Genomic DNA, 20,613 nt, shown 5'->3' with positions numbered 1-20,613 from the left:
TTGAGTGGCACAGATTTTTTTGTTTTGTTTTCATGAGACTGGATCATGATTATATAGCCCAGGCTGGCTTCAAACTCTCTCTGTACCCGAGGATAACCTTGAACTTCTGATCCTCCTGTCCTTAACTCCCGAGTGTGGGGATCACAGACAGGCACCACCTACAGACATACACATGCCTACTTCACAGAGATTTCATAAACATTCTTGAGTCAGTCTTCATAGAAATCCTACAAGTGATCATCATATTCATTCTTACAGCTGCTGTAACAAGTCGCCAGAAACGTAGTGGCTTAATACGACATATTTTTTTTCTTACAGTTCTGAGAGACAGAGTTCAGCACAGGTCTACTCAGATCGAAGCTAGTGGGTCGGTCAGAAAGGGCATATTCCCTTCTGAAGACTCTTTGGGAAAACCATTCGTGGCTTTTTGTGGATGACAGGAATTCCTGATATGTGGGAGCAGAAAGTGTAGCGGGTGTAGCCTCCAGTTACCTGGGAAGTAGAAGTTGTCACAACAGAGCTTGCATATTTAGCCAAGGGGAGCTCTGAGCACGGGGTTGAAGGCAAGGCCTTGATTCTTCTCGCTGCTCATAGTAAAATGGGAGGAAAAAGAGATACTGGGGGAGAAGAAAGTTGTTAATCTCAATGGAATCAGGATTACGAATTGGGTAATTCTTTAGTTTACCAAGATGGCAAATGGATGGTGAAATGAAGATCCTCGCTCTAAGAAAGCAGATTCTAGAACGAAACCATTAGTGGTGTGGCTGTAAACTCACTTAGTACCTCAGAAAGTTAGGCTGCCACCCACTTAGTGACCTAAGCAATGCCAGTTTATTATCTTCCAGTTCTGTCGGTCAGGAATCTGACTCGGGTTTTGCTAGGCTACAGTTGAGATATCAGTGAGGCTGCCTTTCATTCCAGGACTCGAGGGGCCAGTTTGTACCATCACACATTCAGGCACCCATACCTTCTGGAGATTGGGATTTAGATATCTTGAGGGTATGGGGATGTGTTACTCTCTTTTCCACAGGGAATAGGACAAGCTCGTTATCTTGTGCTTACACGCGAAGACAATAGTGTTCTGGGAGACAACAACTGATAGTGTGGGGTTACCAGAACTAACGCTTGGAGCCCATGGCTGCAAATCCTGTGCCGATTCCCCTCCACACTGTCATTGTTAAAATTAGGATTAGAGAGTCTGATGACTAAGACAAAATATAAAAGCCCCACGAAGCCAGTGAATAAGATTACTCTTTTCTTAATGAGTTTTTTCTTGTTTGACTTAAGGTATATGATTATATTTTATCCTGAAAACAAATATAAAAACCTGAACTGTTGCACATTACTGAGGTTTATGTGCATTTTCCTCCCCACAAAAGACCAATGTGCATTAATATAAACTGTGTTTCCAGGTAGGGGCTATTTGCCAAATTTCCCTTTTATTCTCCTCTGCACTGTGTGCACAGAGCAGCCTGCTTTTTTTGTGGCATGCCCTTGTGTCAGAGGGCTTATGAAATTCTCAAAGCAAATTTCATTTACTTTCATGTTCAAAGGAAATATGTGCAGTGCCGTGCTTTTTTAAAGGTGAAACTTGTTGTAAAAGTGAACAATGGTGGGTTCATAGGTTGCCAAAGAGTTGGCAAATGGTCTCTGAACAAAGACTATATTACATCTGAGTATTGCTGCCAGCAAGGGAAAAGGAAGGGGGAACCATCATTTATGGAGAGACTGTGTCCTGAGGCACCAGCCATGTCTGCGCTTCCACACAGAAGCAGAGGCGTGGCTGAAGGCAAAAATAACTTTTAAATTATTTACAACCCTCGAGATATGAACATTAAACTTGTGGGTTATTATTAAAGAGTGGCTTTGGTTCAAAGCGCTGCAGGTCATCTGGCTCCTGGGCTGGGTGCAGAATACTCATGTGTGGGGGAAGAGTAACCTGGATCCAAACCCTGCAGCCGCTGGTGTGGGGGCAGGCAGGATCCCGAGGACTGGTTTGCTTTTAAGATGTGCCATAATCCAGGGGTGTTGAGGCTCAGGCAAGAGGATTGGGAGTTCAAGACCAGCCTGGGCTACATAGCAAGACTCTGTCCCCAAGCAAACAGTAACACAACACAGACTATCAACATAGAAACTAAACACGAGTAGCGGCTCTCCTGTTGTCCAGACTAGTCTTGAACCTCTGATCCTCATACATCTGTCTCCTGAGTGATATGTATATGTATATGAACCACCATGCATGTTTTTTTCCCCCAGTGGTAGATATAGAATTCAGGCCATCTTTCATGTTAAGAGAATGCTCTACTAACTGAGCTACACTAGGACAGTAAGTCCTAAAGAACAGAAGGTGAAGTCCAGGCATGGTGGCACGTGCTTATAACGCCTGTGTTAAGAAGATGAAGCCACATGGTCTCTAAAGATCAGTGGCCATAGTGAGCAGCCAGCCTCAACAGAGACCCTGACTCATAAAACAAGGTAGACAGCTTCCAGGACTGACATCTGAAGTCCCCTGACTCCTCTGGCCTGAGCACACACAGGCACATGCTAGGCCTGGCTTCATCTATGAAAACTTAGTAGACCTTCCTATTTGGAAAGGTCAGAGCCTTGTGGGCTGATGCATCTGCATTTGCAGCTGCCGCCTGATTGCTGTTGCTGCTGCTGCTGCTGCTGCTGCAGCCCCAGCCAGACTTGGAGCCAAGGGAGAGTCTGAGGAGTCAGGTAAAGATATGGGATTTGATCTCTGACCAATGCTTCCAAAACAACCAACTCCACTGGTTTTGTAGAAGGAACATGTCAATAAAGGGTTACTTCTTTTAAAATAAAAAGAAAGAGAGGGAGAGAGAAACAGAGGAAAAAAGGAAAAGAAAATCTGAAAAAGAATTAAGGCCTGCCATCTTGTGGCTGTCATGGGCCAGGAACATCAACATGTAGTGTGGAGCCTTCCTTTTCTTTTTTTCTTTCCTTTTTCTTCTTTTCCTTTCTCTCTCTCTTTTTTTTTAAAACTAGTGCCCTCACACCAGTTTGCTCATATTAATGATTTTAGCATCTCAAAACCTAACACCAGTTTGTATCTGCCCTTATCTAGAAGTTTCTGAAGCAGAAGGCAGAGGGGCTGTTGAGCCACCCAGGCTCTGTCCATACCATCCGTAGATTCAGCCAAGCAGGACTGGAGATATTTGGGAAAAATTGTCTGTACTGAACTTATACAGCTGTGTGTGTGTGTGTGTGTGTGTGTGTGTGTGTGTGTGTGTGTGTACATAGAAGGCAGGAGTTGATGTTGGGTATATTCCCTAGTCTGTCTCCACCTGAGTTTTGAGCCAGGGTCTCTCATTGAGCCTGGAGCTCATTGATTTAGCAGGACTGGCTGGCCAGAGAACCCAGGGATCTTTTTAATATGATTGCTAGCATGGAGGTCCAGCTTCTTTCCTATGACATCTTTGTGTGTTTGGTTTTTGTTTTGTTTTTTTGAGACAGGGTTTCTCTGTGTAACAGCCCTGGCTGTCCTGGGACTCACTCTGTAGACCAGGATGGCTTCGAATTCACAGAGATCAGCCTGCCTCTACTTCCCGAGTGTTGGGACTAAAGGTGTGTGCCACCACCACAAGGCTAAACCAGGACTTCTTAACTTTTTCTACTTGTGACTCCTTTTTACCTTCCAATTAACATCCAAATTTACCCTAATGAATAAGTACATAAAACAGGTAAATAAATAAAATGTTTACTGTCATAATGAAATTTATTTTAAAACAATTCTTTTTTTTACATATAATTTTACCTCTTATTAAAGGTGACAGCAAATACACATACTAATGAGATAGATTGGGCATATTTATTTTTATGTAAAAAGCAGGTCCTGGTTGAATATTTGGTATACAGGACACAGAACATCTCTGACATTTTTCAGAGTTTGGTTGATATTTTGATTTTATAATCATCAATTTTGAGCACACTGCCTCATAAAAATATACAGTACAAAAAGGCAGAAGGATGTTTAGGGCCATTTCAGAAATTGTTGGAAATTTTGTCCTAATCCCAAGTCAAAATCACTGAATGACTTTATTTTTTTAAAGTAAAGTCAAGTCAGTAACTCAAACAGCAATTTTTAAATTCTAATACAACACTAGATGAAGATATACTGATTTAATGCTTCAATGAAAACATCAAGGCCTTGTTTACCGTAGTTGAGTCATTGTATTTCAATAAGGGCAGAAATCTTGGCATCTACACTAAGAACACTACAAACCCTAATACACCACAGCCTCAAAGCTGGGCCAGTGTTCCAGCCGGCATTTCCTGAGGTGATGGACACACACAGGGCAAAGTGTACATATTCAGAGTCCCGGCTGGGGTGGAGTCACGCAACGTAACGCCAGAAACAGCTCATATTCATTGTGCATCTGCACATCCAGAAACGTTTTACTCTTGCTCAGTTTTCACAACCTCCACATTCGGTCGTAGGGATTTAGGCGGGCAAAGCTACCGTGCTGTGGTTCCCAAGAGTCTTGGGGACACCCGTATTTTCTTGCCTTGCTTCTTCTAGTCGTTCTCACTTTTTCCTGCTTGCTTTCTCTTCTTTCCCTTTTCTTTCTTTCATCTATCCTTGAACTTCATTTTCACTGCCTTTCCCTCTCTTCTCTTCTCTTCTTTTTCTTTCTTTCTCTTTCTCATGCTGGAATATTCGAATATCCATTACCACTTTCTTTCCCTTGCCCTGTCCCCATTTTTTTTTTTTTAATTTCTGCCAGCTTTTTGTTTTGGTCCCTCTCCTTCCTTTACACTTTCATGCCTGGAGGTCGATGTGCTCAGCAGAGGCCTGTGGCTCCCCCTGTACCCATCTAGATGCATATAAATACTGATTCCGTTTGCTTCAGAAGATGCTGTCACGGCCTCGCTCAATGCTGTGCCACTAAGATCTTTGGATTTGGAAACAGAGGCCTCAGACCGGCACAGAACCCAGTTTGGGAAGCCTTATGGAGTATTGGACTGCACAAATACAGTGTAATTCTCCCTTTTCTAGTCCCTGCATTTATAACTAGTTCTGCATTCAACAAGAAGAGAACAATACAAGCCGCATCTCCACAGTGGTCTACACACACCGAGGATGCTGGGTAATTTGTTGCTTTAAAATTACTGCTATGTTTTCCCTCCCTCCCTCCCTCCCTCCCTCCCTTCCATTTCTCTTTGGTTTTTCAAGACAAGGTTTCTCTGTGTAGTCCTGACTGTCCTGGAACTTGCTCTGTAGACCAGACTGGCCGAGAACTCACAGAAATCTGCCTATCTGGGATTAAAGGAGTACACTACCATGCCTTTAGCCTCTGAGAGTCTTACTGAACTGTTTTGTGAATTTGAAAGTTGACATACTTTCTTTCGGAGAGCTTCTCATTGACACTTCATGCACGGGCTAGAAGGCACCTCCATGTAGATGTAACCAACCATCTTATTAAATAAGAAACACAGAACCAATGTAAAAGAGAAAGCCAAGAGATCAGAGCTCAGAGCTAAAATCTCACCCTTCCTCCTGCGGTGGTCCTAGCTTCCCAAAAGAGACCTACTTCCTGTGTGTATGTCTTTTCATAGTATTTTGTTCTGCCTTCTCATTGGTTCTAAACCCAAACACGTGACTGCCTCGTCACTGTCTGTATGTACAGCCCTCTAGGTCTTAAAGGCGTATGTCTCCAATGCTGGCTGTATCCCTGAACACACAGAGATCTATTAAAGGCGTGCATCACCACCACCACCACCACCACCACCACCACCACGCTCTGTCTATGGCTCTAATAGCTCTGACCCCCAGGCAACTTTATTTATCAACATACAATTAAAATCACATTTCAGTACAATTAGACTACCACCACATTTCCCCTTTTCTATTTTAATAAAAAGAAAAAAAAGAAAAAGGTTATAACTAACATAAGAAAAACTATATACAAAAGTACAATAACTATGTACAATATATACAAGTAATAAATACCTAAACAGGTATTTGACAAATCAGAGAAAATAATTCCATTATCTATCCTATTTTGGTAAATCCAAGATGTATCTAATGCACTTTCTATCCTAATTAATTTTCAACTATAACTAACTAATCTTCAACCATAACTAACTAATCTTCAACTCCCTCAGAGACCCAAGAAGGAAATAATATTAGCTAACAAAAATAAAAACAGGAAGTGCATGCAAGCAACTTCCAAAAATTTTGTGAGTTGACAGAAACAGCCAGCTGCCTGGACAGTCACCTGAGGTTTCTGCAGTGTTGGGGCATCATCTTCAGCCTATAGGCTTAGCGTATCTGACAGACTCATTTGTGAAGTAGGATGTACACAAGGTCAACAGTTCAACCTCACATTGGGTGAGAGCAGTCCATGTCCCAGAAACACCTGAATTCCACTAGTGTCCTGTCATGATTCAGGATTTTAAATTCTGGAAATTGTTGACAGTTTTTGAATTCAGCTGTCCGTTCTTCTTGGCTGTGTATATATGGCTTTATCTCAGCATCCCCTTCTTCTCCACATCCCTCTATTAAATGCCAGTCTACTATCGAGAGGTGTGAGCTTTCAGCTGCTGTTCCATTGTACAACAGAATCCATCGGCCCTCTGCCTGTTAAGCTGCCTTCGAAGAAAAGGGCACTGTACCTTTTCCGGATGCGAAGGCCACTTCAGGGATGGGGCCATATTGTCCTGGCCTCAGAAGATGCCTTTTGATAAAGCCATAACCACACTTGTTTTGGCAAGAATCAGTAGTCCTTTGTTTCGTGTTCTGTCTGTCCATTTTGTCCTGTTGATTCGAGGATACTTTGTTGTCCAGTGGCTAACTTTTGCCACAATGAAAGTTGACTCCATATGCAGTTTCTTCAATGCCCATATTTTCTCTGAAGTAGATTGGTACTGCCAGGATCCAACATGTCTCAAAAAAGAAAAATTTTCTAAGTTATTAAAACATTTTAAATGCCATATTCTGTAGATTTCTGAAGGGTTTGAAGATGACCTGTCTAAAACATCTCTGCTCAATTTTTAAAACATATCTAATATGACTACAAGTTCTATTGTAATGTCTAACTACTAACTTTCATTTCTTTATATCCTAATAGTTGGTAATAATAACATTCAAGGATCAGAAAATTGCATTACATTGTTAAATGAATGGTATAAATACAATTAGAAATATACATATAACATTTTCTAACAATATCAGTTTCAAATTTGTATACAATATAAAACAATCCAATCCAATGTAAAGTATTTAAAACTAGTAATTGTCTCTTTCTTTTCTTTCTTTCTTTCTTTCTTTCTTTCTTTCTTTCTTTCTTTCTTTCTTTCTTTCTTTCTTCCTTCCTTCCTTCCTTCCTTCCTTCCTTCCTTTCTTTTCTTTTTTTATAAGAACCTTAAATCTAATATCCTTTGCTTAGCCTTTTTCCTAACCCTTGACAACAACTTGTAACCAACCCCCCCTCAACATTGAAAATTATCCCAGACCCAAAACCCATTAAAAAGACCAAAAAACCATCCGCCCCACACCACCTCTTTGGGAATGTGGGCATTGTATTCTTAAAATTGCTTCCTGCTGGGTATGGGCGAAGTTTTCTTTATCCTGAAAGAAAAATTTTAGGTTAATTGTCAAATTCTAGGAAAGTAACTATATATAGCTAGAGTTTTCCTGCCTTGCTCACAGTCAGGACAAATCTTTGTCACCTGCCAGTCCCATAGCTGCTCAGACTCAACCAAGTAAACACAGAGACTTATATTGCATACAAACTGTATGGCTGTGGCAGGCTTCTTGCTAACTGTTCTTATAGCTTAAATTAATCCATTTCCACAAATTTATACCTTGCCACGTGGCTGGTGGCTTACTGGCATCTTCACATGCTGCTGGTCATGGAGGTGGCTGGCAGTGTCTCTCTGCCTCAGCCTTCTGCTTCTCAGAATTCTCTCTCCTTGTCCCACCTACTTCCTGCCTGGCCACTGGCCAATCAGTGTTTTATTTATTGACCAATCAGAGCAATTTGACATACAGACCATCCCACAGCACCTCCATGCTCACCTGGGTCCACTCTCTTCCATCAGACAAGGGAGACCTAACAGCCACATGCTCAGAACCCCAGGATGCTTACTAGTGATGCGTTATTGAACCTCGAATTTTCACTCTTAAAAAAATTATAATATTTAGTTAAGCATGGTGGTGCACACTTGTAATCCTCACATTTAGGGTGAGGTGGAATTGAGAGGATCAGGAGTACAAGGCCAGCCTCAGCTACATTGTTGAGTTTGAGGCCAAAATGAGGTATGTGAGCCTCTATCTCAATCTCATGTATGTATGTATATGTATGTATGCATGCATGCATACATGTACCTATGCTGGGCACAGTGGCACATTTGTAATGCCATCACTTAGGAGACTGAGGAAAGAGGTCAACTTGGGCTACCCAATGAAACCTTGTCTAAAAAGTAAAGAATGAATAATCTTTACCATGTGGGGTTGACATAGCTCAAGACTTCCTACAGTATTGGGCTGCTTCTAAGAATGGTAACTGACCTCTTGGCTTCTTTTGCTCCAGATACTGTATGGAGTTCAGGACAGAGTCCCTGACTCCTCATTGTGCCCTGGACAACCGTCCCCTGACTCGATGGATGCAGTATCTCCGGGAGGGATACACAGTGTGTGTGGACTGTCAGCCTCCGGCCATGAATTCCGTGAGCCTGCGTTGTTCCGGAGACGGCCTGGATTCTGATGGGTAAGGAAGGGCCACTGACCGAGGGCTTTTCTGCTCACCCTGAGGATCCGTCCTCTGTGTCCTGAAGAGCTGAGCAGTATGTAGCATTTCAACGCAGGGCAGGATGTGAGCAGTGAGGAGAAACTATCCAGGGACCCCCATCCAGGGCTTTGGTTCCCACTATGGGACTCAGAAGCTCTCTGGAACAGAAGTACATAGGCCAGCTTGGTTATTGGGGTTCGTTTGAGATGAAGCTCCCCAAAGACTACCAAAACTCTGGTCACTCTAAAGTACTATAGACGACTTGACTCTGAATCTCTTGGATTGGAGAATTAGAATATGTACATATTCTTGGTCCCATTACTTAGGACCTGGTGAACCAGAGTTTTAGTAATCCCAGAGGACTGGACCTAAAAACTTGTCCTATAAAATGTCAGAAAGCAGTTATTTTTGGCTTTTCATCAAATACATCTTTTCTCATAACTACTGTACTCTGGCATTGGTCATGAAACAGCCATTGATACTATTTAAAGCTTGGCTTTGTTCTAACAAAACTTTATGTGTGAACCCCAGAATTTAAGTTTTAGATGATTTTCATGTGTCATGAAATATTACTCTTTTTGGTTTTTCCTTAACTCTTTGTGGCTGTTTGAAATAGAGTCCCACTCTAGCTAAGGATAGCCTGGAACCCACTACACAGGTCACGGTGGCCTGGAACTCATGGCAGTCCTCCAGAATCAGCCTCCAAAATATTGGGACTGCAAACATAGATTACCATACTTGGCTTCTTTTAATTCTTAAAAAACATCGAATTTGTGGCTGGAGAGACAGCTCAGCAGCTAAGGGTTCGTCCTGCTTTCCCAGAGGACCCAAGTTCAGTCCTCAGCACGCCGGCTGGGGAGCTCACTGCTGCTGCGAATCGCAGCTCGGCTTTTTGGGTTCCCGAAAGACTCACACACATATGCACATAATTAAAAATGAATAAAATCTTTAAAAAAATAACATTCATCCTTAACTCACAAGTCCCATTCAAAAAGATGGAGTGGGCAGATAAGGGGTCATAGTGTGCTGGCCCTGTCAGGTGAGCCGAACCCCAGTAATGTTTCCGATCCGCTGTGCCTGAGGAGGGTTTTCTGCGAACAGTGACTGCAGACATTGTGTCTCCCGAAAACCTCTCCCGGTTCTGCACTCACTTTCAGTTAGACCCACTAAACGCCTTTTATAGCTAGAGAAAAGGAATCACCGAAGACGCCATGGATAAGAACCAATTTAGTCACACCATAATGGTTTCCAGCATGTCAGGTGTAACTGGCAAAAATAGATTAAAAGTAAAATACTGACCTTTCCAGTTAATCATTCATTATTCCCATCATGTTTTAATATTTAATAATTCGGTTCGTGTTTATTAGTCACTTGTGCCTAGCGGTCTCTATTGAGTTCACCATATGAGCAATAAAGTGGGTAAGGAATTCATATCAAATGAAACCTAATATTTGGATTTAATGTTTTTCTGAATACCTCATCTCTATTTTGACTTTAAATGAATTTATAATTCAATTTGTACCCAATAAAGAGAGCACTTAAACCCTGGTTACTATATGAGTGACTTAATGAATAATATTTTTAATTCTCTGGCTTTGTTTTCTGTACTTTTTACATATTTCATTATGAAATCAAAGAGTTGGAATAGGACGAAAATGGTCATTTGGTTAGACCCTCCTAGCTGAACCATACACAGAACACCATTGTCTGTGTGCAGCACCTACGTTCACCTGGGAGAAATGGACAAGGAAACCCCAAGCAACTCTCTGAACATGAGTGTCCTCGAATAGGGATTAATCGGCAACTTACATTGGCAGAACCCAAGAAAGTCTTCTCTGTGACTGTAGAAAGGGGGTTGGGGGAGGTGGCTAGAGATGGCTCTGTGGTTAAGAGCACTGGATGCTCTTCCAGAGGACCCGGGTTCAGTTCCCAGCACCCACATGGCAGCTCACAACCATCTGTAAACCCAGTCCCAGGGGATCTAATACCCACAAGCATACATTTAGGCAAAACACTCATACACATAAAATTTTAAAAAATGAATAAATAATTTTAAATAACTGATTTGTAATATATTTTGAAACTGTGTGATTACTATCTATCTTAGTTATGGTTTCTATTGCTGTGATACAACACTATGGTCAAGAGCAATTTGGGAAGTAAAGGGTCTATTTAACCTTATAGTCTATAAGTCTTTCACTGAGGGAAGTCAGGGCAGGAACTGGAGCAGAGGCCATGGAAGAATGCTGCTTGTTTGTTTGCTCCCCATGGCTTACTTAGCCTTTCTTACAGCATCCAGGACCACCAGCCTAGGGATGGCATGGCCCACAGTGAGCTGGCCCCTGTCACATCAAGCATCAATTTTAAAAAAATGTACCACAGGCTTGCCCACTGGCTAGTCTGGTGGGGTCAGTTTCTCAATTGAGGTTCCCTCTTCCTGAATGGCTCTAGCTTGTATCAGATTGATATAACACTAGCTAGCACATTGTCTTTAAAAACATCAACAAACAGCACATTAGGGCTGGAGAGGTGGCTCAGCCGTTAAGAGCACTTGTTGCTCTTTGTAGATGACCTGGATTCAGTTCCCAGCACCCACATAGAGGCTAACAACCCAGCTCCAGGGGATCAAGTACCCTCTTCTGGCCCCTGTGGTCACTCGGCATGCATACGAGGGCAAAACAATCATACACATAAATTAAAAACACATAGATCTTTTTTAAAAAGTTGTAACCGTGTAGATTAGAATTTCCTTTGGTTTGCTTTTAGTATAACCCACGTTTCTATGATATCATTTCAGAAATCAGACTCTTCGCTGGCAAGCCATTGGAAATCCTCGATGCCAAGGGACCTGGAAGAAAGTGCGGCGGGTCGAGCAGTGTTCCTGTCCAGAAGTGCACCGCTTCATTTTTATATAGAGCATCTTGGGGTCACTTGGCAGGGTGCTTGCCCGTGGGTTGGGTATTATTAAGCTGAGTTCAACACTTCAGAAGCCTCCAAAAACTATGCCAAGTCCCCGAGCACTCTCCATTGTTTTTGAGAAAGAAAACTTAGGGATAGTTCTCAAGGATCACAATCTCTTTGTTTTTATTTTTACTGAGCTAAGGACCCACACTCAAAGCTCCTATGGCTATGACCTTGACCTTACCTCTGGCCACAGAGTACATGTCTGTTTGTACTAGAATCACTGCCATGGGCTCCAGTTTGGGGTAAGTTTTTTCTAAGGGCATCTACGTATTCTTTGTCCTTATTGGTTTTTTGTTTTGTTGTTTTAAATTAAAGACAAGGTCTCACTGTGTAGACCAGGCTGGCCTCTAATTCATAGATACTCAACTGCCTCTGCCTCATGAATGCTGGGACTGAAGGAGTGTGCCACGATGCTCGGCTATTCTTTGTCTCTATTCTTTTTTTTGGAGGGGGCAGGGGTGTGCAGGGTTTCTGTATAGCCCTTGCTTTCCTGGAACTCACTCTGTAGAGCAAGGTGGCATCGAATTAAGAGATCCATCTGTGTCTGCCTCCCCAATGCTAGGATAAAAGACATGTGATATACCTATTCTTAAAAGTTTCTCACTTTAAAAAAATACACATATGTGACTCTCACACGTATAGCTCCTATATATTACCTTACAAGTTATTAACTAATTTCAAGTAAATTGTCACAAATAATTTTTCATAGGGAAAGTTATTAAAATTTCATTTGGTGTTTTGTGATGAAAAGCCAACACCCTTGCTAAAAACATTTTTAAAGAAGAAATTTTCTTTGGTTAGTTGAAAAGATTAAATATCCATGCTAGATCAATAGGAATTACCTAAAGTGTTACAATTTTCCTGAGATTTGGCACCAATGAATGAGCCAAATGCTTTAGTTCTAAGCACTCTCTCATCATTCATAGCTAAGATTGTTTCCAACGTTTGGTGCCTGATGCAGGATCAAACAATCTTGTAATGTCTGACTTCACATTTAGTTGAAGTGTACTTACTAATTTTCTTTCTACAGCACATGTTTAGGGTGAGACACAGAGGTACATATGATAGGAGGCGTGGATCTTCCTGCAAGTGTCATGATCTCATACACAGGCAATAAAATATTAGCTTTACCTTATGGTTGGAAGATAGGTGTTTGTACCCACATGCCATGGTGTGCTTTCAGGTGTAGGATGGCAAGCTGTCCTGTAGTCATCTGTGGAGCCTCGTCCAGGTTCCTCATCCCGGACTCTACTTCGGTAAAGGTCATCCTGAGTATGCCCAAGACTCCAGTACAGGACCTCAACCTGGTTTCATTTTGAAGTGGGTTTCCAACTGAGGATTATTTTCTTTGAAGAACCGAATCAATATTAAAAAGCTATAATTCCTTTGGTCTGAATTGAATTGCATAATTCTAACTAACATGGTTGACTAAAATGTGTATTTTTGGGTACTGGTCATGTAACAACAGAAGGCCAACAGCAAGCTTAAGGGTGGCAACTGTCTCCAATGTTATTTGTGATTATATTTCCATTTAACTGCTAAGGTTGTTTTCGTGGAAAATTAATAAAAAAACAACTTCAGTTTTGGGGCTAGAGAGATGGCTCAGCAGTTAAGCGTGTGCTCGGTACTCTTGTAGAGAACTGGAGTTTGGTTCTCAGCACCCATGGAGGGTGGCTCATAACAACCTGCAGCTCCAGGATGTTTGGTTGGACACTCTGAGGCATAAGTAACCAGTTAAGTGTATTGAAAGAGACATGCAGCTTTGGGTCTAGGGGAGAAATACAGCTTACTTCTCTTCCTTCCCAAATAAACTATGCAGATAACACAGGTGAGGAGTCGGAGGGCAGCCTCAACTCAGTAACTTTGAATGTATCTCCCCCCCCCCCCCCCCAGACAAGGTCTCATGTAACTCAGTCCGGCCTGGAACCCACTATTTAGTTGAGGGCAGCCTTGAACTTCTGATTCCTCCCCAACATCCCCCAGGTGCTAGCATTACAGGTGTGCATCCTCACTCTAGTTTTTGGTACTGAGCATTGAACCTAGGACACTATGGATGCTAAGAAAGCCCCCTAGCCAACTAGGACACACGTTTTTTTTTTTGTTTTTGTTTTTGTTTTTTTGTTTTTTTGTTTTTCGAGACAGGGTTTCTCTGTGTAGCTTTGCGCCTTTCCTGGGACTCACTTGGTAGCCCAGGCTGGCCTCGAACTCACAGAGATCCGCCTGGCTCTGCCTCCCGAGTGCTGGGATTAAAGGCGTGCACCACCACCGCCCGGCTAAAATGTGTAGCCCAGGCTGGCCTCGAACTCGTGATCCTCCTGCCTCCGCCTCCTTCAGCAAATCCTACCGGCGTGCGCCGCCGCCACCACCACCGGCACACGTTTTTAAGATTGGAAGAAAATGAGATTTTACTGATGGATACACAAGAGCTGGATGAGGTAGAAGGAACTTCATTTTATATCATTTAGAGAAGATGGAATCAGCAGTAAGAACCTTTCTCCCGAAAGGCAGGAGGACCCTCACAGTGCAGGGTGACTTTTTGAAGATCCCCTGTTTGCTGAGCAAAAACTAGGGCCCCTACAGAGGAGCAAAGATCCTTGAGGAGGCTGAGACTCTCTTTAGCATCAGTAGGGGCATTACACCAGACACAGAACGATCGATGTCTGGGATAACAAAAGACAAAAGAATCCAAACTATTCTAGACCAAGAAATCTGGTTCATATGTAATTAGAACAGTGTATGACAATTTATAATGCAGCATTTGAAGCTAAAAGACAAGAGTGATACCTTTGAAATTCGAAAAGGAAATTTTTTCAAAATAAAATTCTATATCCAATAAAATTACTCACCACATACAAGGGATTTTTTAGACATGTAAAGCATGAAAGTTTCTGCTCTATGCCCCTTTTCTGGGAGGACATCAGAGGGGTGCTCAACCTAAACTGGAGTGGAGTGTAAACCAAGCAGGACCCCCCAGAGACTAGGGAACAGGCCCAGGAAAGACAAGTGGGATTCTCAGGGTAGAGGGACAGCCCAGACCAGGCTAGCCACACGACTCCCTGCAGGCAGGACCAGAAGGCAGTGTGGTGACAGAATGTCCGTCACATGGTGACAGGCTTGGAGACTTTCAGTTTGGTTAGAGGAACTGGGCATATGGAAATTACAGACCCACAGAAACTATAAAGCTCAGGTGTAAACAACAGCCATAGAGTTATAATGAGATAAACATTACATCATTGTACAAAACGAAAAAAAGAATTGTGGCTACTCATTTAGCATGAGGATGACAGGTTTTGACAGTGGAGACACAGGTACAGTGAGGAGTGGAGGTGTTGCAAGTGTGTGTGGGGGGCTGGGGTGTAGACGGGTGTAAGTGTGGGGGGGCTGGGGTATAGACGGGTGTAAGTGTGTGGGGGGGCTGGGGTGTAGACGGGTGTAAGTGTGTGTGGGGAGCTGGGGTATAGACAGGTGTAAGTGTGTGGTGGGCTGGGGTATAGACGGGTGTAAGTGTGTGTGGAGGGCTGAGGTATAGTCGGGTGTAAGTGTGTGGGGGGGGCTGGGGTGTAGACGGGTGTAAGTGTGTGTGGGGGCTGGGGTATAGACGGGTGTAAGTGTGTGGTGGGCTGGGGTATAGACGGGTGTAAGTGTGTGTGGAGGGCTGAGGTATAGTCGGGTGTAAGTGTGTGTGGGGGGCTGGGTATAGACGGGTGTAAGTGTGAGGGGGCTGGGGTAGGGGCTGGGGTATAGACGGGTGTAAGTGTGGGGCTGGGGTATAGACGGGTGTAAGTGGGGGGGCTGGGTATAGACGGGTGTAAGTGTGGGGGGCTGGGGTATAGACGGGTGTAAGTGTGTGTGGGGCTGGGGTATAGACGGGTGTAAGTGTGGGGGGGCTGGGTATAGACAGGTGTAAGTGTGTGGGGGCTGGGATATAGACGGGTGTAAGTGTGTGGGGGCTGGGGTATAGACAGGTGTAAGTGTGTGGGGGCTGGGGTGTAGACGGGTGTAAGTGTGGGGGGGCTGGGGTGTAGACGGGTGTAAGTGGGGGGGGCTGGGGTGTAGACGGGTGTAAGTGGGGGGGGGGCTGGGGTATAGACAGGCCTAACATGTAGGAGACCCTAACACTTGTTCCTATAGCTCAGTGGTTCTCACCTTCCTGATGCTGTGACCCTTTAACATAGTTCCTCATGTGGTGACATCCTACCCAGAAATTATTTTCATTGCTACTTCGTAACTGTAATGTTACTGTGATGAATTGTAATGTAAACATTCGTGTTTTCAGATGGCAACTGTGAAGGGTCATTCGACTCTCCCGAGGGTCATGACCCACAGGTTGAGAATCACTGCTATGATGAGAGGTCAATGAAAAACAGCAGAAAAGCATGAGCGTACTTTTGAAGATAAATATTAAGATACCCGAGAAAAAGTGAAAAGGATTGAGAAGGGCCACTTGTAGGGAGCACTAGAACTTGGTGGAAGGGATCTTCATTTTTAAACCACGGCAAGCAATTTTAATTTTAAAATTATGAAGATGTATTATTCTCGTAAGAGTTAAAAGAAAGGCTTCAGGAAGAAATTGTAAGTAAAAATATCAAAATACAACATAAACATAAACGTCATTTCAAGCTACCAAGAATGAATTGACAATAGAAAGGGAATGTACAATTTACCTTGGCGGTTGTATTGCTCACATTTCCTGTTCCCATCACAACTAACTCGCAGAGAAGCGTTGTTTTGGCCCAGAGTTTTGGGGAGCTCAAGTTTCCGACTCTGTTGATCTTGGCCTGTGTTGAGGCAGAGCATCAAGCCAGTGTGAGCATGTGTCAGAGGCCGCTCAGAGCAGGAAGAGGGAGGCAGGGGCCGGGAGTCAGCTCTAACCTTCAAAGGCTCAGACCCAGGAGCCTGCTTCCTCCAGTGAAGCCCCACTTCCTGACATCACCTCCCCACCAGCACTGCCTGCTGGGGACCTACGCACTGAAAACATGAACCGGTGGGGGGAAATTCAGTCAAAAATACATTACTCTTCTCTCTCTGTGACCAAATAGACGACTGGAAACGGTCTAAGTGAGAAAGGTTTATGTTGGCTTATAGAAAAAGAAGGGATGCCGTCCATCGTGGGGCGGGTGAAGCCAGGCTATGGAGTCTCAAAGCCTGCTCTTAGTGACTCACTTCCTGTAGGAAGGCTCCACCTCCTAACAGTTTCATAACCTCCCAAAGCATTGCCACCAGCCGGGGACCAAGAGTTCAAACACACGAGCTTCCTGGGGACATTTTACACCGAAGCCACAGCAATATAAGAATATTTTCCCCGAATTTGATCAATTCTGTGACAGGGACTAGGCACACCTGTAGTCCCAACTACTGGGAGAGCTGAGGCAGAAGGATCACACGTTCAAGGCCTAGCTTGACTACGGAATTTCGTGACACAGCATGACATTTGAACGAGTTAACCCCCACTCTAGGATCCACTGTAAACAACACTTGATCCTAACAGGTTTGTTTTCTTTTTTTTTTATATTTATTTTTATTTTCCGTTATGTATGAGCAGAAGCTGGAGTGACAGGTGGTTGGAAGCTACTGGATGTGGGGGCTGGGAACTGAACTTGGGTTTTCTGCAAGGGGAGTATATGTTCTTAACCACTGAGCAATCTCTACAGCGTGTTTTTAGTTAAAAATCATTTTATATGTGTAGCTGTTTGGCCGGCATGTGTGTCTTTACCACGTGTGTACCGTGCGTGGCCACAAAGGTCAGAAGAGGGTCAGATCCCCTGGAAATGGAGTGACAGGTGGTTGTTTGCCACCATGTGAGTGCTGGGAATGGAATCCGGGTCCTCTGGGGGGGGGGGAACCCAGCACTTTCAACTGCGTTTCAGACAAGGTCTCACACTGTAGCCCAAGCTGGCTTCCTTGCTTCAGCCTCCTAAGCCATCGGGCCACAAGGCGAGAGCCATCATTTTGGTCCTGGGTAGTGTTTTTTCTTCGTTAGTTTTGTTTTTTTAAGAATCAACTTCTATCTAAAGCACCAAATACTAAGTTATAATCATTTGACAGACTGAATGGCAAACTAAAACCAGAAACAGTTAACCAACAAACTCGCTGACAACATCACAGATCGGAGGGAACGGGGCCTGCATCCTGGTGTACATCTCACATCTGCAGCGCTAGGACCGGGGTGGGGTGGGGGTGAAGAGGAGGCTGCTGTGAACTAATCCATCCCACAGGAGAAACAAAGAAAGGAAGAAGGAAACGACTAAAGGCAAGGAGCACAGGGATGTGAGGAGTCGTGTAGGAGTTGACGTGGCGTGTGTCCCTCCTCACGTGAGGGAGCCGTGATGAAGGCTTCAGCCAGGTTTATCCACAGAATGAGGGGAGCTGAAGCCTGTTATTCGGTGTGAGGGTGAAGAGAACCACCCAGAAAGGTACCTACTAGCTGCTGAGTAAAATCTCTGTGGAGGAGGGCAGGGAGATGCAGGGTGCGCCTTTCATTTAATGTAATTCAGGGTTCTTAAAACTAGAAATAAATTCCTGTGAAGAATGATCTGGGAAGACAGAAAGGGCTTTTAGATTGATTTTGTTTTCATTCGAGACCAGTTCTTGCTACATACCCAGGCCGGCCATGAATTCATGGCGATCCTCCTACCTCAACTTCCCAAGAGCTCGGGTTACAGGCACAAACCAATGGGAGTTTGAAGAGGCTTGGGGAAGCCACCCTATGACCTTTGGAACTCCTGCTGTGCTTGCACATGGACAGCATGTGATCCATCACACTGTATCACAGTTCTGTTTCCTGGGATTCAGAAGGGTGAAGCATACATTCAACTTACTTCCTACTCAAAATTCCAAGTTTATACCAGATGCATTTGCCACAAAATTACTCATCATAGGATTGCTATTCCTTATCAGCTTTCAGCAATGCCAGACTTCTCACCACTTGGTAGCAGGAGAAAGGCTTGGAACATCTATTGATGTCACTGCTCACTGGGATCGGAGAGGGGAAGAGGTGTTTCACACCATGAGACAGACATTTGCAAAGAACACACTCCATCACAGGTGCATTCTGGGCAATTCCCATGCCTCCCTCAATCTGCTGCAGCCACAGACTTCCCCTGACCTGGGCTTCCTTATGCTAGTGATATTGACATGCTGGAATAAAGGGGAGAGATCTGGACTGGAGAGATAGCTGCTCAGCGGTTAAGAACACTGGCTGTTCTTCTAGAGGTCCTGAGTTCAATTCCCAGCAACCACATGGTGGCTCCCAACCATCTGTAATGAAGATCTGGCGCCCTCTTCTGGCATGCAGGCAGAACACTGTATACATAATAAATAAATCTTAAAAAGGGGGGGTGGGTGGGGAGATCCTGCCAGAACAAAGAAGTTTGCATTGTGGGATATTGTTCTGTGATGTGCATATACATTTTAGTGAGAGTCAAAATAACTGCTTGTGTTCTGCTCTCTGGCATCCAACAGTTAATACTATCGTGCCTATCAGAGATTGCAAGAAATGAGATATTCCATGCAGTGTGAAGTATTATACATATTTATAGAGTTTAATGTAGATGTGAGCACTTCAAAGACTCAAGAGGAAAGGAAAAACCAAATACCTTTAAAAAAGTAAGCATGTAAATAGCTGAAAAAAACTTACTATAATATTCTTTTCATTTGAGAATTATAGATCGTATGAAGCCATCACATTTATTGTGTTACAATGTTTTTTAGAATTCTTGGTATTTCAACACAAACATACTGAAGTGAAGACCCACCTTAACACTGAAGTACTGTGACATGAATACATGTGTATAGGGTGCAGGCTACATGGGGGTGTGTGGGGGGGATTAAAGCATTTTGTGTACCAGTTATCATTTTGTTGGCTTTGCCAGACCTTGTGATCTCTTGAGCCCGAGGCTAGACTCTGTTATCATCTTCTGACTCCAGAGCTGTTAAGCTAATACTGTGATTATCTTCAGTGCTATGATCTGGCGTGGGAGCCCCGAGATGAGATGGAAATGTGTTCTTTACTCCACATGGTTCAGTAAGATGGACTGCCACCCACACTGGCACCAACTTCACCCTCCAGCCGGCTTTCACCACTGCAGGCTGCTTTCTAGCCTTGGGTGGCTTGCCTTAGAAAGAAGGCCTGCTTACACTGGAAGAGAGGGAGACCCTTTTCCATTGCATTCTCCTCTTCAGCAAGAGGGCCAGGGGTCAAAGTCTAGTAAGAAGCTGTGATGAGTTAGCATCCTGTAGATTACATGCCCAAGTTCTCATCAGAAGGCTGGGCTTGGATATAAAGTTCCAGATTCAGAAATGACTTGTGGTTGGAACAAACGTTGCCTCATTTGTAAACAAAAGGAAACCTAGATCTCAACAGGAAGGGCAGCAAAGCACAGGCTGTGGGCTGTCCCGACCTGCCACTTGTCCCTGTGAGTTTGTGGGACACAGGCACACCTATCCACCTGTGTATTATCTGACCAGTTTCAGCAGAGTGCATGCCGGCTTCGATGGCCTTTATGGCCCGAATGCCCGAAATAGTTGCTGTCTGGACCTTTACATTAGAAATTTACCAGGACCCTGGTCCTCTGGTGCTGAGATGTTATTAGTGATGGTGTTGAATTAAAGTTGCCTTTTTGTTATTGTTCTCTCTCTCTCTCTCTCTCTCTCTCTCTCTCTCTCTCTCTCTCTCTGCTTCACTCTGTTTTAAGATTAAATACTTGTGAGTACCGCATTTTAGAACCTACATACGCATTCTTTTAATGGCTGCTCATGAAATTATATTTAGCTCTAACTTGTCCTGGCTCAAGAGTAGAGTTATTATCCCTAAGGTTGGGGAGATGGCCCAGTTCATAATATGCTTGTCACGCAAGCATGATGACCTATGTTTGATCCACAGCACTCACCTAAAACA

At 43.7% G+C, this 20,613-nt stretch overlaps 1 protein-coding gene across 1 annotated transcript in view; it reads left to right on the top strand.

The window, feature by feature from the left end:
- The window catches only part of Sbspon (somatomedin B and thrombospondin type 1 domain containing), a 33,688-nt gene extending 20,391 nt beyond the window's left edge, over window positions 1-13,297 (top strand). Inside the window, exons 3-5 of the mRNA XM_028864613.2 lie at window positions 5,018-5,108; window positions 8,556-8,732; window positions 11,551-13,297. Coding sequence (XP_028720446.1) covers window positions 5,018-5,108; window positions 8,556-8,732; window positions 11,551-11,668 — 386 coding nt within the window. The 3' untranslated portion in view covers window positions 11,669-13,297. The remainder of the gene's footprint in view (window positions 1-5,017; window positions 5,109-8,555; window positions 8,733-11,550) is intronic.
- Window positions 13,298-20,613: the final 7,316 nt, after the last annotated feature.

Source organism: Peromyscus leucopus, chromosome 5 (genome assembly GCF_004664715.2).
Source record: "Peromyscus leucopus breed LL Stock chromosome 5, UCI_PerLeu_2.1, whole genome shotgun sequence".
NCBI lineage: Eukaryota > Metazoa > Chordata > Mammalia > Rodentia > Cricetidae > Peromyscus > Peromyscus leucopus.
Note: the sequence above shows the minus strand (reverse complement) of the source record. Positions and strands in the feature narration are given on the sequence as shown.